The sequence below is a fragment of the Caenorhabditis remanei genome, chromosome I (genome assembly GCF_010183535.1).
Source record: "Caenorhabditis remanei strain PX506 chromosome I, whole genome shotgun sequence".
NCBI classification, from domain to species: Eukaryota; Metazoa; Nematoda; class Chromadorea; order Rhabditida; family Rhabditidae; genus Caenorhabditis; species Caenorhabditis remanei.
This window is the reverse complement of record NC_071328.1, coordinates 660,405-686,493: the sequence shown is the minus strand read 5'-3', so window position 1 is coordinate 686,493 and position 26,089 is coordinate 660,405. Positions and strand designations below refer to the sequence as shown.

The following is a 26,089-nucleotide window of genomic DNA, read 5'->3' as shown; positions in this document are numbered from 1 at the left end:
AATAAGTTTAGGATTTTGTCCAATCGAATCGCCCCTTGTTTCGTAGAGAACCTAACTACACCAGTACCATGATTTTCTGTCCGAAAAACCAAATTTCCGAAAGTTTTTCAACTGAAAATCTATATCTTACTAATAAATTGAATAAATTTGTATAAAAACTTTAATTCTTTCTTTTAACCACTAAAAAAATGAAAATGAACCACTTGAATTTGCGTTTAAAGCTCAAATAATGCGAAACAGCGAAAAAATCCATTTTTGAAAACCCGCGCAAAACCGGTGGAGTCCAATGGAGCGCACTTGCTGGGTCACGTTTATTTCACAATTTTTCTTCATTTTTCACCTAAATTTCACATTTTCCACTCATTTTTCTTCGTTTTTCCGCATTTTTTTCACATTTTTCACTCAAAATCTCAATTTTTCAGCTCCAAAAAAGATGCAATCATTGGAAATCAAACAGACGGTCGGCCTAATCGCTTGCTGCGAATGCGGTGTGGCAATCGAGCCGAATCCGGCGAATATGTGCAGTGGATGTCTCCGTTCGCGTGTCGACATCACCGAAGGCATTCAGAGATCGTGTAAGGCCGATTATCGATTGAAAAATCGAAAAAAATCGATAAATTTCGAAATTTCAGGCACAATCTACATGTGCAAGTTCTGCGATAGGTACTTTGTGCCACCGAGTGCGTGGATGAGAGCAGAACTCGAATCGAAGGAACTTCTGTCGATTTGTCTCAAAAAATTGAAGCCAATGCTCACAAAAGTGAGAAAATTTCCACTTTTTTTAGGGAAAATGGTTTTTTTTTTTAGCTAAAATCATCGAATTTAAGCTGAAAAACCTTATTTTTCGCTTATTTCAGCTTGAAAAATCTAGTTTTTTCGAGTTTTTTTACCCCAAAATGGGATATTTCTCTATTTTTCCCTTGTTCCAGGTCCGTCTCACTGACGCGTGTTTCGTCTGGACTGAGGCTCACTCGAAACGTATCAAAGTGAAGATTACGATTCAGAAGGAAGTCTTCACAAACACAATTCTTCAACAGGCCGTCGTCGTCGAGTTCACTGTTCATAGTCAGGTAATTAAGTGGAAAATGACTGGAAATACTGAAAATCGGCTCAAATTTAAGACTTTTAGCGTAAAAACGGCTGAAAATGGTCGATTTTGAGCTGAAAATTGTCAAAAACTGATGGAAAACCGGAATATTGGTATTTTCAGCTCAAAATCAATCGAATTTTTGTAAAAATAAGCCAAATATCTTCAAAAATCTATATCTGGAAAATGGAAAAATGACCTAAGTCAGTCGACTTAGAGCTAAAAATTGTCGAAAACCGATGAAAAATTCGAATTTTCAGCTCAAAATCAATCGATATCTATGCAAATTCCTATTTTTCACTCAAAAAAACGGCCGAAATGGCTAAAATTTTGCCGATTTTCACGAAAAATTGCATCAAAACAGCTGAAAATCAGCTTTAATTCAACTGTTAAAAAAAAGCGGCTGGAAAATGATCCAAATCAGTCGATTTTGAGCTGAAAATTGTCAAAAGTGACCCAAATTACCCAAAATTGGCAAAAACGGGTCTGAAATTTTGGATTTGTTTCAAAAATAGCCCGATTTTTCATGAAAATACGTCAAAACCCTTCTAATTTCCTATTTTTGCATCTAAAAAGCTAAAAATTTGTCGATTTTCCCAGAAAAATCCCTCTAAACCGCCCATTTTCAGTTGTGTGATGACTGTCGTCGTGCGGAAGCGAAAGACTTCTGGCGTGCGTGTGTTCAAGTTCGTCAACGTGCCGAATTCAAGAAGACACTCTTCTATTTGGAACAACTTCTTCTCAAACACTCTGCCCATAAAGAGTGTACTGGAGTGAAGCCAGTGCCGACTGGAATCGATTTCTACTTTGCAAAACAACAGGAGGCACGCAAATTTGTCGACTTTTTGATGACCGTACTTCCGTGCAAATATCATTATGCACAGGTGAGAAATTAATCGAATTTCAGTGGCAAGAAGCAGTTTTGGAGCTTCAAAAACTCGATTTTCAGCTATTTCAGAGCAAAAACGCTCTAAATCGAGCGTTTTTGCTCTGAAATAGCTGAAAATATTCGAAAATCGACCCGTTTTTGAAGTCTGGAATTTTTTATCGAAACTGACTTTTGACCGAAAATTTGTGTATTTTTGGCATTTTCCCATTAAAAACCGATGAAAAATGTCTACAATGAGGCGCTGGCTTCTCTTCTGAACCATTTTCACCGATTCAAAGCGCTCCAGGCGCGCCAGACCACTTTTTGAGACAGAATCTGTATAAACGGATTTTAGCGTTGAAGGCACGCCAGACTGGACTCGCCAGCTCCCATTTCTGTTGAAAAGCGCTCAAGGCGCGCCAGACTGGATCTCTATTCTTCAATTTCTGTTGAAAAATCCAAATTTTTTAATAAAAATCTGTAGAATTATGCTCCGGGCGCAAAGGCACGCCAGATTTTTGAATCGGAAACTATCACAGATTCTAGGCGCCAAAGGCACGCCAGCCTGGGCCTCTGTTCCCTGATTTCTGTTGAAAAATCCAGATTTTCGGTCAGAATCTGTAGAATTATACTCTGCGTCCAAGGCGCGCCAGCCTGGACCTCTGTTCTCCGATTTCTGTTGAAAAATCCAGATTTTAGAGTAAAAATCTCTCGAAATATGCTCCCAAGGCGCGCCAGACACTCAAATTCCGGAAAAATCCAGATTTTTAATAAGAAACTGTGGAAAGGAGATCCATGCGCCAAAGGCACGCCAGATTATTGAATTAGAAACTATCACAGATTCTAGGCGCCAAAGGCGCGCCAGACTGGACCTCTGTTCTCCAATTTCTGTGGGAAATTCCAGATTTTTGGGTCAAAAACTGTGAAAATGAAAAAAAAAGATTCAAAGGCGCGCCAGCCACTCAATTTCCCGATCAATTCCAGGAACTCGTCTGTGGTATGATGCGTCTAAGGCACGCCAGTTTTTCAGTCCGAAGTATCACAGATTCTAGGCGCCAAAGGCACGCCAGTCTGTACCACTATTCTCCAAAATGAGACCAAGGCGCCAAAGGTGCGCCAGATTTTAGGGCCTGAACTCTCACCGATTCTGCGCTAAAGGCGCGCCAGTCTGCACCTATATTGTCCCATTTCTGTAGAAAAATCCAGATTTCGAATCAAAAACTGTGGGAAAACGCTCCAAAGACACGCCAGCCATCCCAATATCCATTTTCTTTTGCAGGAACTTGTTTCTCACGATACGAAGAACAATACATACGACTACAAACACACATTCTGCGTTGAAATCGTTCCAATCTGTCGTGACAATATCGTTTGTCTTCCCAAGAAACAGGCTCAACAATACGGAAATATGTCACAAATCGTTCTGTGTCTCCGTGTGTCCAATGTCATCACTCTCATCGATCCCAACAATTTGCAGTTGGTCGATGTTCAGGCGTAAGTGAGGGTTTTGGACGGGTTTTTGGGTGGAAATAGAGGGAAAATTGGGGGTTTTCAGCGCTTTTTGAGCCAAAAATCGGGAAATTGTGACTTTCAGACGCCAAATTTCAGATTTTGGCTGTGAGAAATCGATTTTTGATCAGAAAATGACGATTTTTGGAGGAATAGCATTTTCTAACCTGGAAATTCGAATTTTCGACACTAAAAACCACTTTTCTGACTGCAAATAAGCAAGGTTTTACAGTTTTCCAACAAATTACAAGTTTTCTTGATAAAGACTAGTTTTCACTGAATTCTTATGATTTTGACTGAAAAATGACGATTTTTCAGTGTTTTCAACGACTTTTTCACTAAAAATTCACTAATTTCTCAGCAAAAATGGATCTTTCAGCATTTTTAAGCCAAAAATCAGGAAATTTCAATGAAAATGACTGAAAATCCTGATTTTAGCAGTTTTTGTATAGAAAAATCGATCTATAATCAATTTTTCAGTGTTTCAGAGACGAAAATCGGAAAATTCGGTGAAAAATTCGAATTTTCGATAGTTTTTTTAAACGAATAATATCAATTTTTAGCAAAATTTCCATAGTTTTGAATAAAATTACCTGTTTTCGCTAAAAAATGACGATTTTGAGCTGTTTTCCATCACTTTTTCACTGAAAATCAGCCCATTTCATCGATGATTCTGAACGATTTAAGAGATTTTTTCACTAAAAAATAGCGAATGCGGCTGATTTTTTATTAAATATACTGATTTTCGCTAACAGTTGCGATTTTTCAGTGTTTTTCCTTTATTTTTCACTAGAAATTGCCTAATTTTCAGTACAAACTTCTGGCGTGAGCCGTTCGATTCGTTGTGTGGACCGAAACAATTGACAGAGTTCTATGTGCTCGACGTGGAGTCAATCGATAATTTCGAACGGAAAGCTGGTCACGGATACATTAGTAAGAAGCACGAGTTGGCTGATGTGTGGTTGGTGAGAAGTGATCAAGTTGGAATGTCGGATGCTCAGTCACTTTCAGCCAGAACTCATTTGGGACATTTGTTGTCGCCTGGTGACTTGGTTATGGGTGAGTGGAAAGTGGAAAAATTAGAGATTTTTAGGCTGAAAACGAGATTTTAGGCAGATTTTAGCTGGATTTTCATCGGAAAACGCATTTTTCCCAGCAAAAATGATATTTCTGGTGTGAAAATATCGATTTTTGGCTATTTTCAGCCAGAAATTGTGTTTTTTCAGTCATTTTTGTCTGTCGCGTGTCTATTCATCCGATTTTCAGCCTTCGACACAGCATCAGTGTAAAAATTGGGGATTTGTAGGCTATGAGGTTTCAGACAGAATCTACTTGAATTTCTGTCGAAAAAATTCATTTTTTTAACGTCAAAAATGATGTTTTTGGACTGATAATATCCAACATTCGACTATTTTCAGCCAAAAATTGTAATTTTCAGTGGAAAAATTGAAGGTTTCAAGGTAAAAATGAAGTTGTAGACAGAATTTAATTGGATTTTAGTCGAAAAACTCATTTTTTTCATCAAGAATGATATTTTTACACTGAAATTAGAGTTTTTATAGTGAAAACTTCCTATTTTTGACTATTTTCACCCAGAAATTGTGTTATTTAGTGGAAAAATTAGGGTTTTTAGGCTAGAAAGAGGGTTTTTGGCGGGTTTTAGCTGGAGTTTAGGCTGAAAATGAGGTTTTAGGCATAATTTACTTGAATTTTTGTCAAAAAAACTCATTTTTTACGACAAAAAATGATGTTTTTGGACTGAAAATAGAGCTTTCAATAGGGAAACTGAGATTTTATACTGAAAATTGACGTTTTAGAGTGAAAATCGAGTTTTTAGACGGAAATTGTGTTTTTCAGTGCAAAATTGGAAGTTTTTATGATGAAAATGAGGGTTTCGGCAGAATTTTGCTTGATTTTCATCGGAAAAACGCATATTTTACATTAAAATTTATATTTATGGGCTGAAAATTTTAATTTTTGACTATTTTCAGCTTTCGACATGAAGAATTGCAATGTGAACAATGCGACATTCGATGCGATGAGTGTCGATAATGTTCCAGACGCAATTATCGTCAGAAAGGTAAGAATTCTGATTTTCAGCCAAAAAGTGGTGGATTTTCGCCATTTTTCCGTCAAAAACCGATGTAAAGTGTTTGAAAATCCCTAACAACGGCTGCAATAAGCCGTTTTCACCGATTCTAGGCGCCGAAGGCGCGCCAGACACTCAATTTTCGGACTCGCACCGTCTTGTTAACTCTCGCTGATTCTGCGCCCAAGGCGCGCCAATCTGCCCCCATTTCTGTTAAAAAATCCAGATTTTTGAGTCAAAATCTGTGAAAATAGACTCCGGGCGGCAAAGGCGCGCCAGATTTTTTGAATCAGAAGTCTCATAGAGTCTAGGCGCCAACGGCGCGCCAGCCTGGACCTCTGTTCTCCCATTTCTGTTGAAAATTTCAGATTTTCGAGTAAAAATCTCTGGAAATAGGCTCCAAAGGCGCGACAGCCATCTTAAATTCTGATCAATTCCAGTTTTTTTCATTGATTCCAGGCGTTCAAGGCGCGCCAGACACCCAATTTTCGGACTCACCGTCTAATTTTTGTTGAAAGTTACAGTCTGCTGTTCTGCGCCGAAGGCGCGCCAGTCTGGGTTGAAAAATCCATATTTTCGAGTAAAAATCAGTGAAAATATGGAAGAAAAATCCAGAAAATCTCAAAAAAATGAAAATTCCAGGTATTCGATCGTTCCCGCCGTGTCGCCAAACGTCAATGGAAGCTGAAAAGATTGGTTGTCGATGGAAATATTGTTGGAAATGAGACGGCGTCAGTTGCTGATGAATTCCAAGGATTTATGGAAGATATTGAGGAGGACGCGTTGATGAGAGAGAAAATCAATATCTATAAGGTAGAATGATGCTGAAAATTGACGATTTTGGAGGGAGAATCGTTCAAAAAATGCTTTTTTAAGCGTTTTTCACTGCCAAAGTTTGAAATTTTCGATGAAAATCTCGAATTTTCGATGCTATAAACCACTTTTTCGACTGATTTTTGAAGAAAAATGAGCGGAATTTCAATTTTTTAACCTTTTCTTGAGAAAATTGTTCTGAAAAATGTCATTTTTCAGCCAGTTTTTTAAACAAAAATCTGAGAATTTCAGTTAAAATTACTGAAATAGAGATTATCGAGTCTAAATTCCGAATTTTAGTAGTTTTGCGACCAAAAAATCTAGTTTTATTCAAAAAATTAGGATTTTTGGAGGGGAAACTTCATGTTTTCATAAAATATTCGAATTTTTCGGTGCTAAAAAGCATTTTCTTCTAAAAATTACCAAATTTTCAACATTTTTCCAAAGAAAATTGTTCAAAAATGGCATTTTCAGCCAGTTTTTCCAGCTTTTTGACCCCTAAAACCTGTTTTTCCAGGACGCCGAAAAGGCAGTGGCCATCGACGGAGACGACGACGATGCTCATCCAGAGGCGCCTTCGTTGGCTGAAATGTTGGATGATCTGAAGTTTGATGACGACGAAATGAAGGAGGAGACGGCTGAGGAGGAGGAGGGGGCGGAGCCTATGCAAGAGGAATAATTTCTTCGTTTTAAAAATCATTTTTTGATAACTTTTTTGTTTTTTTTCTATTGTTAACCACCCGTTTTTCCTACTATTTCTTCGTTTTTCTTGTTCTTTCCTAACCTGTTATCCCCCGTTTGTTATTGATTTTGATTTAATATTGTTTCGCGAAAAAAATTGTTTCCCATGAAGAAAAGTGCAAAATACTTTGATGTCATTATCATTTTATTGCTATTTCTCACACATTTCTTATCACTGGCCACGTTTTTCAGTTCAAAAGAATCGGTTTTGGCCTAAAAATGAGTTTTTTTTCTAAGTTTTAAGCTCTGAAATCACTCAAAAATATGCTTCAAAACTTACTCTAGCTATATTCGTGTCGAGACCCAGAGACAAAGTTGAGCATGCGCCTTTAATGTAGATTTACGAGGAGTACTGTAATTTTTCATTTTATTTTTTTGATCAGCGGAGTATTTGCTTTTTTATTCAGTTTTTAGCGATTTTTCAGTGGTTTTAGAGAATATCTTGAATTTTATAATTATTTCAATTCTTGGAAATTAAAAATCTGCTCTGAAATTTCAGATTTTTGTCTTTTCTCAGTCTGGGCAATCTTTTCGAGTTTTCTGATTGTTTTCGTGTTTCATAATAATAAAAAACTGATTAATTGCATTTTTTCATGACATTTGAATCTGTGAAGCCCTTTTTTCGTTGTTATTTTATTAAAAATTCAAAAAATTTAAATTTCTATTTTAAAATGTTTATCGTGGCGAGACCCGATTGACAGATTTTGGGCGTGCGCCTTGAAATGTAGATTTACGGAGCTACTGTAATTAATTGTTGGAAACTCATTTTTCGGTGGTTTTTCGAAAATTTTCGCGGTTTTTTCTATTAAAACTTGATCTGGGATCAATTTTTCCGAATTTTCCAACAGAAAACTTCAAAAATCGCCACTCAACAACACCAAAGTACCAATCAAGTCGGCGCGCGAAGCCATTCACGCCCTTTTCACATGTCTCCTCTCCGTCTAGCTTCTCTGCGTCTCTTCGCTCTCTCAATCGATGTCATTTCTCTCGCCACACTCTTCATTTCGTGTACTCTCTCGTTTTCATGTTTTTTTCTTGCCGAGAGGCGGAAGAAAAGAGTTTAATATCTCATGGCTGGCTCATCGGGAGTGAACAAAAGTGAAAAATAATTGGAAATGTGCCGCCCGTTTTTTCCCAAAAATTGTTTTCACATATTCTCTCCGTCCGTTGTCTCCAGATGACGTTCCGCCCATCTGATTCCGTTGTTTACCGTCTTTTCCCCGATTCCCCGACCCCCAAATGTTTACCATTTCATTTTACGAACAAGTCATTTCACACAGTTTTCCAAGGTTTTCCGCGGTTTTTAAGTGGCTGGCGTGTCTTTGACGCGTTAAATTTTGAAGTTTTTCGCCATTTTTAGCGAGAAAAAAAAGGTATTTAGGATTCTGGCGCGCTTTTGGCGCTTTTCAAGTTAGCAATACGGTTTTTTTGGCGTTTTCTAGCTCCTCCGACGCGGTTTTTCTGTAAAATTCAAGTTTTTCGAGTTTTTTTTGCATGATTTTGACGTATTTAAGCCTCAAAAAGTGATTTTTTAATGTCAAAATCTATCATTTTCGCTAGTTTCTGCAAGATTCTGACGTAGTTCGTTGCAAAATTTCGATTTCTGAAGTTCTGACGCGATTACTGCTGTTTGTTGCTTATTTTTGAGCTCTGATAGGGAAATTTTCAGCCAAGACTAGTTTATGTCGGTTTAAGCTCTGTGCAATCTGGTTTTCTTTTGCAGAAAATCAAAAATTTTGTAAAATTTTTCAAAAAAAAAGGTATTTTCCTCGAAAATCCTCAAAAATCGGCGGTTTTTAGGGTGTTTTTATTTAGGTGTCCATTTTCGCGATTCAAATTGTTTTGAATATTTGAATTTTTTTGGGAAAAAAGTAACATTTTTGCCTATCAATTCTAAATTAGAAGAAATTCTGAAAAATCATCAAAAATTTTCACATTTTCGATGGGAAATTGTTCGAAATTTCAAAAAGAAAGATGACAAGTAGGAGATTTTCTGATTTTCAAATGGTTCGAATGCCCATTTTTAGTATTTTTTGTTAGTACACACCAGAGTTGCATGGAATTCCGACTTCCGGGCATTTTTTCACTTCCGACTTCCGACTTCCGACTTCCGGATAAGGAAAATCACTTCCGACTTCCGACTTCCGGATAAGGAAATTCACTTCCGACTTCCGACTTCCGGATAAGAAAATTTCACTTCCATGCAACTCTGGTACACACACATGTCTGTCTAGACTCTCCCGCTCTCTTTTTCTGTGTCTATATGATGCAAAATGTGTGAAAGAGATATCTCTATCCCTTGTATATTTTAGGAGAAAAAAGGAGATTTTCGTACTTTTTCGGCTCAGTTCCCCTCTTTCTTTGTAGTTTTTGCAGTCTTTTCCTCGTTTTCTGGGTTTTTGCCTAGGGATTGTTATGCTAGCAATCTCAGTTTCAGAATATTCAATTTGCAGTCATTCAAATCTCGTTGGACACTTTTCCTCATACTTGTCAACCGGGCCGAAACGGGCCGACACGGGCCGGCTCGTAACTCGCGTCAAAATGAATATTATGAGCTGAAAAATATACCAAAATGTAGATCTCGGCGAGTTCTATGTCCGTGACCTATTACGGACCGGATGTCTATTCGTTAATGTGCCGCGGGCCGGGAAAAAGTGGCAAAAAACGCGAAAATGGCCAAAAAAGCCATTCTAGCCCGACCCGCGGCACATTAACGAATAGACATCCGGTCCGTAATAGGTCACGGACATATAACTCGTCGAGATCTACATTTTGGTATATTTTTCAGCTCATAAAACTCAGTTTGAAGCGAGTTACGCGCTGGCCCGTGTCGGCCCGTTTCGGCCCGCTGACAAGTACACTTTTCCTAAACTCTCGATCTGGCGCGCCGTCGGCGCATTTTGTCTTTCAGAGTTTTTTCCCCGCAAAACTTTAAGATCTCTAGCAGAGAGTCATTAAAGTTGTAATAGTTTTTCCGCAGAGCTGGATATCTCTTTAGTTTTCATACAACGAGATCTCTCTTTTGCTGAAATTCTGGTCCCTAGTCTCTCTGCTATACGGAAAACAAAAATTCTATTAATATAGAATAGAGTTCTTCGATTTTTTCCGTCATCATTTTTTAATTTTGGAAATTCTCCATGAGTACCAGAGTTGCATGGAATTCCGACTTCCGACTTCCGACTTCCGGGCATTTTTTCCATTCATACTTCCGACTTCCGGATAACAAAAATCACTTCCGACTTCCGGATAAGGAATTTTACTTACGACTTCCGACTTCCGGATAAGGAATTTTACTTCCGACTTCCGTCATTTCATAACTGTGGAATTTTCGAAAAGTGCATTTCGCAAAAATGCATGAAAAAATGGTCTTAAAGGACAGAAAATAGGCTTTTCTTCAGCCAAAAACTAGTTTTCCACTGAGTTTGGCGAATTTCATGATTTTTCTCTTGGAGTTTTTGAATATTTGCGAAAAAATCTAATTCCGACTTCCGACTTCCGACTTCCGGGCGTTTTTTCACTTCCGACTTCCGACTTCCGACTTCCGGATAAGAAAATTTCACTTCCATGCAACTCTGATGAGTACCTTGTGATGAGTTTCCAAAGCGATTTCTCTGGAAATTTCCGCTTTTTCCCCCTCTGTCATCTTGTCTGACCCTCTTAAAATAGATTTTATCACTATAAGACACCCCTTTAATCTCATTAATGATGTAATTAACACAATTAAGTCAACACACTTTAATTCCACTCATCGTACTTGATTTAATCAAGGACAAACAAGAACATTTTCCCGAATATGAAGTTCTAGGTCATAACGGGTAATGTGTCCAAAAATGTGGCGAAAACTATAAAACTCCTATAAAAGTATTCAAAAATCGCGAAGAAAACCCGAAAAAACTAATTTTCTGTCGGAAAAATGCTGAAATTGTAATCATGGCCGAACTTTGGGTTTCTAGGCCAGGGGAAGTTCTTCCATTGACGTGGATGAACTTTTGATGGCCTAGCAACACAAAATTCGGCCAGATCACATTTTCGGCGACTAAAAAACCGGTTTTTTGGGGGTTTTTCACGGGTTTTCAGCAAATTCTCGCCATTTTTTATAGTTTTTGGCTGTTTTTCAGTATCTTCCCGGACCTGAAGGTACCTGACACCTCCATGAATCAATTTTTGGAAGGTTTTTTCCAAAAATTATGGAAAAAAAACGCGAAAATTGTTGAAAAATTGTGTTTTTCTAGGAATTTTCACATTTTTCGACACATTTTTTGGCATATTTTCCTTTATTACCGTGAAGATGGCCTAGAAACCTCCCAGCATGGCCTAGGATTCTCTCTTAGACTCAGATCTAAGTCACAACTGCTGACATTGACAACAATGAGTACATTGTCATCCGGAGTGCACATATTTACTCTTCCCACGTCAAAATTGACCTTTCTCGTTCGATTTTTCTCCGATTTTTTCCAATTTTTTCGCGCCAAAAACTCCCTTCATTTCTGAATTTCTTTCCAGACACCCAACTTCAGATGTCGTGGGTGCGATTCACGAAGACGGGCGTCGCCGTCGTCGCCACGTCGGCGGCGGCGATGCTCGCGCTCGACATGACGAACGAGAAGCGATTTCAGCGAGCGTGTGTGAGTTTGCATTGGTTCTGTAAATGCGCTCTATTGGACAATCTGAGTTTGCAGTGGAGCGCGATTGCAAAACCTCTTTAAAAATCGGTTGTAAATGCGCTCTATTGCACTCAAGAGGAATTGGCAGTGGAGCGCGATTGCAACACCTCTTTAAAAATCGGTTGTAAATGCGCTCCATCGCACTCAAGACGAATTTGCAGTAGAGCGCGATTGCAAAACCTCTTTAAAAAAGGTTGTAAATGCGCTCCATCGCACTCAAGACGAATTTGCAGTGGAGCGCGATTGCAACACCCCTTTAAAAATCGGTTGTAAATGCGCTCTATTGCACAATCTGAGTTTGCGGTGGAGCGCGATTTCATCACTTCTAACAGACTGGTTGTAAATGCGCTCCACCGCACAAGAAGTTTTTAGAGAGTCCGATAGAGCGCACTTGCATCAAACAGTTGTTAAATAATCCATTTTTTCGGAAAAAACCCAAATTATCGATTTTTTTTTGAAAAAAGATGTCAAATTTTATGCTTTTTTGAAAAAAATAAACAAATAATTGATTTTTGTTTGCAGAAAGATCACTTCCGAACAGTTCACCGCCGATCGACTCGCCGAATTGAATAAACGAGCTCCGAGTGCTCTCCCAACCCGAAAAGATATTCTGACCAGTTTGAATGTAAGAATTTTGATGGCCTAGGAAACCGAAAATTTGGTTTTCTAGGCCATCTCCATCTCATTTTTTTGCAGAAAGGTGACGAATTCGATGTTCTCATCATTGGAGGCGGAGCCACTGGCGCTGGCGTCGCCCTCGACGCTCAAACACGTGGATTGAAGACGGCACTCGTCGAGTTGGACGATTTCTCGTCGGGAACATCGTCGAGATCGACGAAATTGATTCATGGAGGTGTTAGATACCTTCAGGTGCGGGAAAATCCAAAAAAAAACGCATAAAAATCGTGAAAAATAGGCGGAAATTGGCTGAAAAACAGCGAAAAATCACAAAAAACACGATTTTTCAGTCAGAAAAACTTAAAATGTGATAATGGCCGAACTGTGGGTTTCTAGGCCACCAAAGTTCTGTCACGTCAATAGAAGAACTTTCCGATGACCTAGAAACCCAAGTTAGGCCATCACCACAACAGTTTTCTGACTAAAAATTCGGATTTTCTATAATAACCACTACCCACCGCACACGAGAGTGTACTCCTCTCGGACAAGCCGAATCCATTTTCCTGGAATTTCGTCAATTTTTCCCGCGAAAAAGTCACAAAATTGACAAAAAACCAGTGAAATGAATTCGACTTGTCCGAGAGGAGTACACGAAAAAATATTCGAAATTTTGGCTAAGAATCTCGCGTAAATGGATCCTTAAGCCGTGAGCTCTCGTAATCGACCCCTAACTCCCGTAAATCCACAGGTGACTCCGTAAATCGAGACATGACTCCCGTAAATCGACCCCTAACTCTGTAAATCGGTAAAAACGCGATTTTTTTTTACTTTTCTTGTTGTGTACTTCTCCCGGACAAATAGAGAATTCGTTTTCCTGGAATTTCGTCAATTTTTCCCGCGAAAAAGTCACAAAAATTGACGAAAAACCAGTGAAATGGATTCGGCTTGTCCGAAAGGAGTACACGAAGAAATTTTTCGTAAATCCCCCCCCCCCCCTAACTCCCGTAAAACGACACGTGACTCCCGTAAATCCACCCCTAGCTCCCGTAAATCGACATCAACTTTCCCGTAATTTAACACCCTAAAAAATTCCTAAAAATCACTAAAATTGTTTTGACAACAAAAAAACGATGTCAAATTGAAAAATGGATTCGGCTTGTCCGAGAGGAGTACACGAGGAAATTTTCAAAAATTCCGCTAAAAACGCGAATTTTTCAAAATGTTTTTTTGCAGGAAAATTTCTTCGTGTACTCCTCTCGGACAAGTTGAAAAAATTAAAATCGACACTCCCGTAAATCTACCCCTAACTCCGTAAATCGCTAAAAACGCGAATTTTTCAAAATTTTCTTTTTTTTTTGTTGTGCACTTCTCCCGGACAAACAGAATTCGTTTTCCTGGAATTTCGGTCAATTTTTCCCGCGAAAAAGTCCACAAAAACTGACGAAAAACCAATGAAATGGTTGGATTCGACTTGTCCGAGAGGAGTACACGAGGAAAATTTCAAATTTTTACAATAAATCGAAAAAAAAAACGCAATTTTTCAATTTTTTTCAAAAAAATTCTTCTTGCAGGCGGCCATCATGAAACTGGACTTGGAACAATATCGAATGGTGAAAGAGGCGCTATTCGAGAGACATAATCTCTTGGAAATTGCTCCCCATCTGAGCAGTCCCCTTCCAATTATGTTACCCATTTACAAATTATGGCAAGTACCATATTATTGGTCTGGAATCAAGGCATACGACTTGTTTCGGGCAAAAGAGTCCTCAAAAACTCGTTTTTCATCAGTAAATCGCAAGCGTTGGAGAGATTTCCAATGTTGAAGAATGAGTCGTTGAAGGGAGCACTCATTTATTATGATGGACAACACAATGATGCTCGCATGAATTTGGCAATCATTTTGACGGCTATTCGGCATGGAGCGGCGGTATGGATTGGGCCGAAAAATTCCCTTTTTTCGGCGAAAAACCCCGAAAAATCGCCTTAAAATGAGCCAATTTCCGTGAAAAACGAGCTATTTTGAGCCTAAATGAGATATTTTCAGCATTTTCAGCTTGCTCACAGAGTTATAGCATATGACTTGAAAACTGAAAGTAATGAAAATGTCGCATTTTTCATGGAAAATGTGGATTTTAGGGCGATTTTAGCGGGGTGTTATTCAAAAAATTTCTCGAAAACTTCAAAACTTCTGAAAATCTAAAAGCCGAATTTTTTACAGGGAACCAACATCAAATTCGAGTTTTACACAAAATTTGCAAAGTTTTGAGCCCCATAATGACCGATTGTGGAGCATTTTGGGGTCCGTGGCCTAGAAATCCAAAAATTTGGGTTTCTAGGCCACGGACCCCAAAATGCTTCAAAATCGGTCAATATGGGGCTCAAAACTTTGCAAATTATATGAAAAATTTGAAATTGTGCTCAGTTCTGTGTTTGGTGGACTAGAAATCGAAAAAAGTCCATGTCGAAACTTCATTTTTCATTTTTTACAGTTTTTTGCTGTAAAAACGCGAAAAAATCGCCTGAAAATCACAATTTTCTATGAAAAATGTGAAAAAATGCGCTATTTACAGTATTTTCAGCAAACAAGTCACATGCTATATCTCTGTGACTGAGCTCGAAATACTGAAAATGGTTCATTTTTCAGATTTTTCATAGAAAATCGCCCCAAAACGAGCCATTTTCATCGGAAAATGATGAATTTTGGAGCGAATTTTCGGATTTTAACGATTTTTCCCCCAAAAAACTATAATTTTCAGTGTGCCAACCACGTCCGCGTCGAACGTCTCAACAAGGACGAGACAGGAAAAGTGACAGGAGCCCATGTCCGTGATATGGTCACCGGCGCCGAGTGGGATATCAAAGCGAAGGCGGTGATCAACGCGACCGGCCCGTTCACCGATTCGATTCGGTTGATGGGTGATCCGGAGACGGCTCGTCCGATTTGTGCGCCATCTTCCGGTGTGCACATCACCCTACCCGGATATTACAGTCCATCGAACACTGGTTTATTGGATCCAGACACTTCAGATGGGCGTGTCATCTTTTTCCTACCGTGGGAACGAATGACGATCGCTGGGACGACAGACGCCCCGTCGGAAGTGACTCTCTCACCGCAACCCACCGACCACGATATCGAGTTTATTCTCCAAGAAATTCGAGGATACCTCTCGAAAGATGTCTCCGTGCGACGTGGAGACGTGATGAGCGCTTGGAGTGGACTCCGCCCACTTGTTCGTGACCCGAATAAGAAGGATACGAAGAGTCTGGCGAGAAATCATATCATCGAAGTGGGAAAATCGGGACTTATCACGATTGCCGGTGGGAAATGGACAACATACCGTCATATGGCGGAGGAGACCGTTGACAAGGTGGTAGAAGTCCATGGGCTCCAGACAGTGTCCGGATGTGTCACCCCTGGGCTCCTTTTAGAAGGAGCACACGACTGGAACGCACTCCAATATATCCATTTAGTGCAGGACTATGGAATGGAAGTTGATGTTGCTCAACATTTGAGTTCCACTTATGGAGACCGCGCCTTTGTTGTCGCTCGGATGTGTAAAATGACTGGAAAGCGTTGGCCCATCGTTGGACAACGTCTTCATCCAGAATTCCCATATCTCGACGCAGAGGTACGGTACGCGGTGAAAGAGTACGCGTGTACGGCGGTCGATGTGATCGCGAGACGTATGCGTCTGGCGTTCCTCAACACGTACGCCGCCCATGAAGTTCTTCCCGACGTCGTACGCGTCATGGGGGAGGAGCTTGGATGGAGTTCGGCGGAGCAGAGAGCTCAACTCGAAAGGCTCGCACGTTTATCGATTTGGAAATGGGACAAATGGCTAAACAGACGGCCGTGTCGAATGCGCCGTTGAATTTGACTAAAGAGGAGATGCAGAGGGCGAAGGAGCGATTCCATCAGTTGGATAAGGATCGCAAGGGGCATATTACGGTTAACGATTTGAGGAAACACTTTAGGGTGAGAGCAAGGAGAAATTGGAATTTTTTGCGGTTTTTCGAGTTTTTTAAGCAGAAAAATCGCGATTTTTTGGTCTCTAAGCCCCAAAATGAGATTATTTTATAGCTCTGGAAAGTGGTTGCGATTCTCCGAGTTAAAAAGCTGAAAATCTACATTTTTGAGCATATTTTGGCAGTTTAGAATTGCGGAACTGGAAAATTGGAATTTTCTTTATTTATTTGGAAAAAAGATTGAAATATTTGCGATTTTTGAGGATTTTTAGTGTTTTTCACAGTTTAAAAGCTGAAAATCACGGATTTTAGAGATTTTCCAGTTCAAATCGCCCCAAATTTACAATTTTATAGCTTCGAAACAGAGAAAGTTAGAATTTTCGCGAAAACAACGAGAAAAATTGGATTTGGAGCGATAAATTGAACTTTTTTGTGGTTTTCCACAGTTAAAAAGCTGAAAATTTGCATTTTTGAACATATTTTAGGAGTTGTCTTTTTCAAAATCGCATTTCTTCGATTTCTGGGCCTCAGAATGACATTATCAAGTTTAAAACATTTCGCCGCCGAGAACACGATTTTTATTGAAAATTACTGGAAACCGTTGATTTTCATGTGAAAATCAATATTTCAGCTCATTTTCATTGCCTAAATTGCATAATTTCCACCCCGCAATGCTCCTTTTTCTAAGAAAACAGTTTTTTGACCTGAAATTCATCATTATCACACGATTTTCCAGCATTTTCTATCCAAAATTCTTTTCTATTATCAATTTTAACGCTAAAAACTATATTTTTCAGCCGGAAATCGCGTTTTTTTCCGATAAAAACCGCCCATTTTTGAAATTAAGTCGTGTCGATTTACGCTAAACATAGCGCATTTCCCCTGCGTAATAACGGAGCATCGTACTGAATGTCGTGGCGAGACCACGATTTCAGATAATTCGATGCGCCTTTAAACTGGAATTTTTAAAATTGCGATTTTTCAGTTAGAAAAGTGATTTTTCGAGTGTTTCTGATCGTTTTTTTGCGAAACAATAAGATTTTGCATTAAAAAAAATGTATAAATATTTGAAATACACCCATTTTTTGCAGGAACACAACCAGAAAATCGACGAACGCGTCCTTCACGAGCTTCTCAACGAAGTGGATCTTAACAAGAACGGAGAGATTGAGATTGCCGAATTCTTCCAGGTAAATTACGAAAAAATTGGAAAAATTAACTTTTTTCCAGAAAATTCAAAAAAAAATTTCAAATTTTTCAAAAAAAAATCTGAATTTTGAAATTTCAGCTGTACTCTGGTCTGAAAGGCGGTCAACTCACCAGCAATCGACTCGTCGGATATCTGGACGAAATTCACGGAACGCCGAGTGTCAATCGAGCATGCGGTGGTATTTAATTTGCTAATTTTCCCCCTTTAAATTGCATTTTTTGGCCTAAAATTTATTGATTTTTGCATTTTTAATGTTTTTATCGCCCCCTGAATCTTGTTTTATAAGCCCCGCCCCCTTTTCTCCCTGAATCTCTCTGTCCCCCTTGAATTATAGTAATTCAGACAAAAAGAAGCCGGAAGGTCACTATCCTCCTCAAGCTCCGCCCCTCCCCGCTACAGTATTTCGTAAATAGTGAGAAAAAGGGAAAATTGAACTCTAATGATGATGATGATGATTATCGATTTTCTTTTATTGCACCACTTCCTATAAATTTTTGCTGGAGGATTCGGTGATTCGCTGAAAAAATGACAAAATCTCGAATTTTCAGTAATTTTCCGAAACTTTTTCGTTTTTTTAGACAGAAAAAGGCTGAAAATCAGATTTTTCTGTCATTTTTATCGAAATATTGACTGAAATCGGTGAAAATTAGCTAAAAATGATTGATGTTGGTGGCAATTAGGCGGAGAGGAAAATTCAACATGAATAAATTACAGAAGAAAATAAATAAATTATGGAAAAGAGCAATTTCAGAAGAGTGATACCCATATTTACACAGGAGGAAAAGAGGGATAATTAGGGTAATTAGAAGTAATTAATGCCGAATCCGGAATGGATGAGCCTCCGTATTGAAAACCCATTGATCCAATGGAAGAACGTCGTCTTCACTGAAAATGAGGAACAAATATTTGAAGAGCTCAGCGAACAGAAATGATTGTTGCACGTCGTCTTGCTCCGGCCGCTCATCATACACATTTCGAATTCCCGAGTATCCGGCGGTGCCTTTTGCGTACTTCTCGAGATTCTGCACATGATCCCACGCCCATTGACGATATTTGTCGTCTTTTGTGGCTCTCCACAAGTAGAACCATGTTTCGACGACTTCTGGACGAAGGATATAGTAGGAATCTTGACGACGTTCGGTTTTCGCCTCGATTGATGACGTGAATTGGAAGGATTCGGGACCGATGCCGGTGGCTGGAAAACGAAGAATTTGAGTGGATTTTTGACGATTTTTCAGTCGAAAAAATGCTATATTTTCCGAGTTCTCAGCTCAAAAACTTGCTGAAAATGCTGAAAAACTCTCAAATTCCAGATAAAATTCAGCTGAACACTTGTAAATGAGCTGAAAATTAGTTAGAAGTGGCTGATTTTGGAGTTTTTTCGAGCTCAAAATGACTCCAAAACGTCCAAATTTCGAAATGCAAATTTTAGTCGAAAAATGCTTTATTTTCTGAATTATCAGCTCAAAAACTTGCAGAAAATGCCGAAAAAAAGCAAAAGTATCATTTAAAAATACTCAGAATCATTAAAAAAGCCTAAAAACTCGAATTTTCTGTCAGAAAAATGCTAAAAATGTGATCACGGCCTAGCTTATGTTTCTAAAAGCCAACATATGGAAAGTTCTTCCACCGAAAGACATGGGAGAACTTTGCTGGTCTAGAAACCCAAATATCAAAAGTTCGCCCATAATCACATTTTCCGACTGAAAATTCGTGTTTTTTTTGGCATTTTTTCAGGGGTTTTGAATATTTTTAGAACTAATTTTCGGCTCATTTACAAGTTTACAGCTGAAATTGAGCACAAAAGCGTCAAGGGACTAGTTTTCCAAGAAATCGGGTTTCTAGGCTACTTGTCTGAAATTTGGCCGTTTTTCATCAATTTTCTGCAAGTTTTTGAGCTGAGAACTCGGAAAATATAGAATTTTCAGCATTTTTTCTACAAACAAGTTTGCATTTCGAAATTCGACGTTTTGGAGTCATTTTGAGCTTGAAAAAACCTTAAAATTAACCATTTTTCACGATTTTGACCCAAAAAAAACCAGTTTTCGTGCTGAAATTCTCTTGTATTACCAAAGAAACATAGGACTCATGACAAGTGTGTCAAATCTCAATCTATGATCTCAAATGGGCGTGGCCACAAAGGCTCCGCCTACTTTTCTCTATTTTGGCGCATTTTTTCGCATTTTCAGTCTATTTCCACTCTAAAAATGTCAATTTTCGTGTTCCTTACCAGATCTCGCATACGACTCATGACAAGTGTGTCCAATCTCTTTTCCAAATGTCAAGTGGCCTAGTTTTACAACATCTGTGAATTCTAGGCCACCAATCTTGAAAATGTACGTTTGCTGAGCCATTTTGAGCTTGAAAAAACACAAAAATTAGCCATTTTTCACTGCTTTTTAGCTCATTTACAAGTTTTCTGCTGATTTTTAACACAAAAGCGTCAAGGGACTAGTTTTCCAAGAAATCGGATTTCTAGGCCACTAGTCTGAAATTTGGTCGTTTTTCAGCATTTCTGAAAGTTTTTGGCCGTTTTAGTCATTTTAAACTTGAAAAAACCTTAAAATTGACCATTTTTCACGATTTTGTCCCAAAAAAAATCAGCTTTTCATGCTGAAATTCCGATTCTTACCAGATCTCGCGTAGGACTCATGACAAGTGTGTCCAATCTCTTTTCCAAGTGTTAAATAATGGTCTGAAATGGTTGAATTCTCCTCATTCATCGCATGTAGAACAACCATTCCACCGGAGAAACATGCCAAATGTTCGAATGAATGTTCCACTCGGTTTCCATTCATTTTTGCGAAATACCACAAATTCGATTGCTCTGATTTGAAGAGCATTCGTTTCTCCATTGCGAATATCGCCTCTTCATACTCTCTTTTTGTTCGTTTATCTCGTTTTCCAGTTGAGATCCATTGTTTCAGCAGGTATTCATACCAACTGTCTGCCATTGCTCCCATTGAGAATAGATCTATAAAAATTCAGATTTTTTGGACTGAAAAAAGCTAGAAAAGGAGCCGAAAATGCACTTTTTAAGATTCGAAAACCCATTTTTCGTCGTAAAATGGTTTCCCGGCTGAAAATCTATGAGAATATCAGACTTGGACCCCAATTTTGGCAAAAAAAAACTGAATTTTGTACTTCAGAAAACAATGGCAATTCAAAAAACTCGAAAATAGACTGATTTCACCGGTTTTGAGCAATTTTTCTGCGTTTTTTCACTGTTTTTTTTAGCCAAAATTCGGAAAATTGACATTTTTTCGGTCGTTTTTCATCTTCAGCGAGCTGAGGGACTAGTTTTCCAAAAATTGGGTTTCTAGGCCACAAAGCCGACCATTTATCAGCGTTTTTCCGCTCATTTTGAAGCAATAGATCTATAAAAATCCAAATTTTTGAACTTTTTTGGACTGAAAAAGGCTAGAAAAGGAGCCGAAAATGCACTTTTTTTTGGCAACTTTTATAGAAAAGTAGTCAATGGCCTAGGATCCGACAACTGGGCCATCATGATATCATTTTCCAAGTAAAAGCGGCCAAAACCTGGAAACTGATTGAAAACGATCAATTGTCGCTTTTTTGCTATGAAATGAGCTGAAAAACGCTGAAAATGGCCTAAAATCGGCAAAAACCACTTCGTGGCCTAGAAACCCGATTTTCTGGAAAACTAGTCCCTCGCTGAAAAATGACCGAAAGATGGGCAATTTCTGAGATTTTGGCTGGAAAAGAATGAAAAAATGCTGAAAAATAGCTTAAAACCATTTTCAGCGAGGGACTAGTTTTCCTGAAATTGGGTTTTCTAGGCCATCAATCATGAAAATGAACGTTTTTGAGTAATTTTTCGCTCATTTTTCGATTAAAAAACCTCACAAATAAGCAGTTTTTGCTGATTTTTAGGTCATTTTTCACTAAAAAATCGGCTATTTTTGGCCATTTGAGTTGAGGGACTAGTTTTCCAAGAGTTGGGGTTTCTAGGCCACCAAACCGATTTTAGGCCACTTTTCAGCGTTTTTTCGGCTCATGTGGTAGCAAATCGCTCGTTTTTGCTGGTTTTAGGCCCAAAAATCGGCTATTTTTTGGCATTTTTGGGTTAATTTGATTGTTTTTTGGTCGCTTTACTTGAAAATTGACCTATTTTCAATGGTTTTTCACTCCAATTTCACTCTAACAGGTCCAGGGACTAGTTTTTCCAAAAATTCGGGTTTCTAGGCCACTAGGCCGATTTTAGGTCATTTTTCACCACTTTTACGCTCATTTCGTAGAAAATTGATGGTTTTTGCTGGTTTTAGGCTCAAAAATCGGCTATTTTTTAGGCATTAAGTGGTCCTTACGTTGTCCCCACCGAGGCGGGTTATCCATCGACAAATAGATAGGATACAATCCCTCAGGCTTCTCCATTTCCGTCAAAACGTCTCGAATCTTATCAGCTTTCTGTGCAAACACTGGATTTCCAGTCAAATTTGACAAATAATCAAATTCCAGTTGAATGGATCCATATTCCGATAGAATCGCTTTTCCACTCGCCCAACTATACGTTTTCGCCCGCCCAGTTTGTAGATCAATTAGGGAGTACGGTATTCCAGAGGGCGTGTCGAATGCTGGAAGGAGAAGTGTCGCCACGTCTTCTGCTTTCTCCAGAAACATTTTATCGCCTGTCAGAGCATAGGCTGACAAGAGACCGCCCGTGAATCGGATATTCGTTTCGAACACCGATAGATCACCTTTCTGCAAAGAAAATTGGTTGAAATTTGTGAAATTTTGGTGGTTTTTGAGTTAAAAATGACCATTTTTGGCTTAGAAATCAGTTAGACTCCGCCCACTTTAGAAAATCGTCTTTTAAAAGCTCCGCCCCTTTTTGCGAAACTTCTCGATTTTGTGAATTTTAGCGAAAATTTGGAGATTATTCATCTGAAACTATGATCTCGAATGGGCGTGGCCTCATAGGCTCCACCCACTTTTTGCAAGATCGATGTTTCTTCAAGCCCCGCCCCTTTTCGCGAAATTTCGCGATTTTTTGAGTTTTCGATTTGAAATGTGATTTCAAAGAGGCGTGGCTACCTAGGCTCCGCCCATTTCTTGATTTTTGTAAGTTTCCGGGCAAATTAAGCTCCGCCCACTTTTAATAGAAGTTCTCATCTGGAAGTAGGCGGAGCCTGCTTAGGCTCCGCCCACTTTAAGGCTTTTGAGATTTTAGCGAAATTTTGGAAGTTTTTATGGAAATTCGGCTCCGCCCATTTCTTGATTTTTGCAAGTTTTCGGCTCAAAAACAAAATTTCAGAAAGACTAAGCTCCGCCCACTTTTAATTGAGATTTTCATGCAAAATTAGGCGGAACCTGATTAGACTCCGCCCCTTTCAACGAATTTTTCGACTATTTTTTTTGCATTTTCAGCCGATTTTCCTCACCGCGGACTCTTTTAAAATTGAATTGTGCAACACTACCTAGGCTCCGCCCATTTCTGGACTTTTGTGAGTTCTCAGGGTGCCTAAGCTCCGCCCACTTTTAACAGAGTTTCCTATAAAAAAGGAGGCCGGCCTGATTAGGCTCCGCCCACTTTTTCGGCAGATTTTCAATTCTAAAAACGCGATTTTTCTCACCGAAGCCTATCTAAGCTCCGCCCACTTCTTTTCTGGCATTTTTCGGCTATTTTTCCGCATTTTCAGCCGATTTTTACTCTAAAAACGTGATTTCCCGTACCGCGGACTCTTTAAAATTGAATTGTGCAATCCATTCTCTCGCTTCTTTATACTCTTCCTTCAATCCGACAATGAATAACGTATCGATTGCATCAATGATAGTGGCGCCCGTTTTTCCGTATCCGAATATCGACGAGGAGTGTCCTGAGAGGGAATTCGGCCGCAATTCGTTCTCTCCCCACGCGTATTTTCGATATCCATCCCATGCGAATTTGATCATTTGTTTGACGAAGATACGACGGCCTTCCGTATCATCTGCCGCACCGATTTCTGGTTTTGGAATTGGAATCGGATTGGCTTCTTCGGCTTTTCGACGCAAAGCATCTTGCTCTTTTCGTCGCAATTCTTCTCTGGAAATTGATGAAAAATTGTCTAAATCCGTTTTCAGACACAATTTGGCGGTTTTTAAGCTAAAAATCTCGTCTAAAACTCTGAGAAGTTGACTGAAATCAGTTAAAACTGGCCTAAATTTAAAAGAAATTTATTTTCAGATATAATTTGACCGTTCGTAAGCTGAAAATTTCGACTAAAACACTGAAAAATTGACTAAAATCGTTCAAAATTTGCTGAAAATGGAGAAAAATTCGTTTTCAGACACAATTTGACCGTCTTGGGGGAGATGAACGCTAAAAATCGGTCTAGGATCTGTGAAAATCTCGTATTTTCAGCCATTTTTCGCCATTTTCCACATGAAATTCCGAAATTTTTTAAAATCTAAATCGTCTAAAATTGGTCAAAAAGTGTATTTTTGGACCAAAACCAGCTGAAAATCGTCTCAAACCACCGGAAAGTGTAATAGGACACGAAAAAATGGCTGAAAACCTAGTTTCCCAACGAAAGAGTGTCTGAAAATTGCTGAAAATCAGATGTTTTGTTTTTTTTTAAACAATTTTTATAAAATGACTAGAAATCCGTTTTCAGACACAAATTGACCGTTTCGAAGCATTTTATAAGCTGAAAATCGGTTTAAAACTTTGAAAAATTGTCTGAAATCAGTTGAAATCGCTACAAATTCATCAGGATTCATCTGCTCTGAAAATCAAAGAAAATACGATAGAAACTGTGTGAAATTGGCAAAAATTATTTTAAAAAATGAACTGAAAAATTGTCAAAATCTGATTTTCAGTCTGTTTTGTTCATTTTCTACCTGATATTCCGAGATTTTTCATTAAAAAATCCATTTTCAGACACAATTTGACAGATTTTTGAGCAAATTTGGATTGAAAATCGGCTCACCTAACGTAGACATCCCTGACATGAACTGAGTTCTCTTCTCTGAAATATAAATCAGTTCCACCGGAAGGGAGGAAAAAGAAAGCAGTGATACAGACGGTGAGGAGAAACATCACTCCGACACACACGACTAATTGCTCGTGTGATCGGAGACCCATTTTCAGATATGGAGATGGAACTGGAAATATATATATATATAGGGAGGAGTTTCCACTGAAAATATACAAAATTCCAGCTTAAAACTACCAATTTTGACAGAAAAATCTGAAAATATCAGATTTTCGTGCTTTTTGGACTGAAAAAAACCAGAAAAAGAGGCTAAAATTCACTTTTTGACGATTTTTAAGGTTTGAAAACCTATTTTTTCGTTATAAAATGGTTTCCCGGCTGAAAATTTATGAAAATCTTAGATTTGGAGCCCAATTTATGCAGAAAAATCAGAATTTCGTACTTAATAGCGAAACCGATGGCCTACTTTCCCAACTATTTGGGTTTCTAGGCCACCAATTATAAAATAGGCTTTTTTCGGCGAATTTTGAGAAAAAATTTGAATTTTCAGCTTCATTTTTGTAAAAATTCGGATTTTAAGGTGATAATCAGTCAGAAAACTTGAAATTTTACCTATTTTCACTGTTTTCAGCTTAATTTTAACAACTGATGGAGTAGTTTTTCAGAAAATTGGGTTTCTAAGCTATTTATGGACGTTTTTGAGTCATTTTTAGCTTATTTTCCGATTAAAAATCTCAAAAATAGGCAGTTTTTGCTGGTTTTAATCCATTTTTTTTAATCCAAAAAATTAAAAATTTGAGATAATTCTCGATTTTAAGTGGTTTTGGAATCGATTTTACCCTAATAATGTCAAAAATGATCATGAAAATCATAAAAATCAGCATTTTTCGAGTCAAAAATCGATTTAAAAAAAAAATTTTCCTGACAAACCGATATGACATTTTCATAAAATGATCTTTTTTTACGGAAAAGGTAATTATCTGGTTTTCCGTGAAGAAAAACGTATTTTTTAGGTTTTTAAGAAGAAAAATCAGGTAAAATAGGGATTTTTCGTTATGAAACAAGTCAAGAAATACGATTTTCATCAGATTTTCGTTTTTTTTTTTGGATAAAAATAAGAAAACTCACATTTACTAGGGTCCTCTTGTCGGATAATTACCCAGATACTCGATTTCTAGCTAAAAATTGAATTTTATTGGAGAAAATTGAATGGAAATGAGGAAAAATGGGGAGATTAAGGATTTTGAATTATTTTTGCTTTTAAAAAACAAAAAATCGTGGAAAATACAAAAAAAATCCTATTCTGTGCCGATTTTTTCGCATAAAAACTCTTAAAAGTCTATTCTAACATTAATTTTACCCTTTTCCATTGTTTTTTAATTCAAAAATCATTAAAAATCACTCAAAAAACTGCAAAGTTCAATTAAAAACCACCAAACTGGCCTTCATCTTTTCTAGACCCGTTTTCTCCCTCAAAACAACTTTTTTAGCTCAAATTTTTTATATTTTCAGATTCTCCGTGTCTCAAACTATCTATTTCCATCAGAAATCTGAAATTTAAACCAAGAAAAAGGATAGAAATAAATGCT

At 38.2% G+C, this 26,089-nt stretch overlaps 4 protein-coding genes across 4 annotated transcripts; 3 read left to right on the top strand and 1 right to left on the bottom strand.

Annotated features, from left to right (window-relative positions):
* Positions 1-433: 433 nt before the first annotated feature.
* Positions 434-7,045, top strand: GCK72_000096 (uncharacterized protein; the record flags this gene model as incomplete). The annotated part of the gene is made up of 9 exons (XM_003091983.2): positions 434-575; positions 633-760; positions 930-1,070; positions 1,717-1,971; positions 3,235-3,449; positions 4,276-4,523; positions 5,456-5,544; positions 6,196-6,366; positions 6,884-7,045. 9 exons carry the CDS (start codon positions 434-436, stop codon positions 7,043-7,045), a joined length of 1,551 nt encoding a protein of 516 aa, XP_003092031.2.
* Positions 7,046-11,624: 4,579 nt separating this feature from the next.
* GCK72_000095 (uncharacterized protein) lies at positions 11,625-12,671 on the top strand (the record flags this gene model as incomplete). Its single annotated transcript, XM_053722262.1, has 3 exons — positions 11,625-11,728; positions 12,294-12,396; positions 12,468-12,671. 3 exons carry the CDS (start codon positions 11,625-11,627, stop codon positions 12,669-12,671), a joined length of 411 nt encoding a protein of 136 aa, XP_053590907.1.
* A 1,420-nt stretch (positions 12,672-14,091) lies between these two features.
* On the top strand, positions 14,092-17,751 carry GCK72_000094 (uncharacterized protein; the record flags this gene model as incomplete). Its single annotated transcript, XM_053722261.1, has 5 exons — positions 14,092-14,316; positions 15,146-16,023; positions 16,116-16,365; positions 17,447-17,545; positions 17,644-17,751. The coding sequence occupies 5 exons, from the start codon at positions 14,092-14,094 to the stop codon at positions 17,749-17,751; spliced, it is 1,560 nt and encodes a 519-aa protein (XP_053590906.1).
* A 626-nt stretch (positions 17,752-18,377) lies between these two features.
* GCK72_000093 (uncharacterized protein) lies at positions 18,378-24,649 on the bottom strand (the record flags this gene model as incomplete). Its single annotated transcript, XM_003091976.2, has 5 exons — positions 18,378-18,760; positions 20,198-20,539; positions 21,894-22,287; positions 23,260-23,608; positions 24,495-24,649. The coding sequence occupies 5 exons, from the start codon at positions 24,647-24,649 to the stop codon at positions 18,378-18,380; spliced, it is 1,623 nt and encodes a 540-aa protein (XP_003092024.2).
* Positions 24,650-26,089: the final 1,440 nt, after the last annotated feature.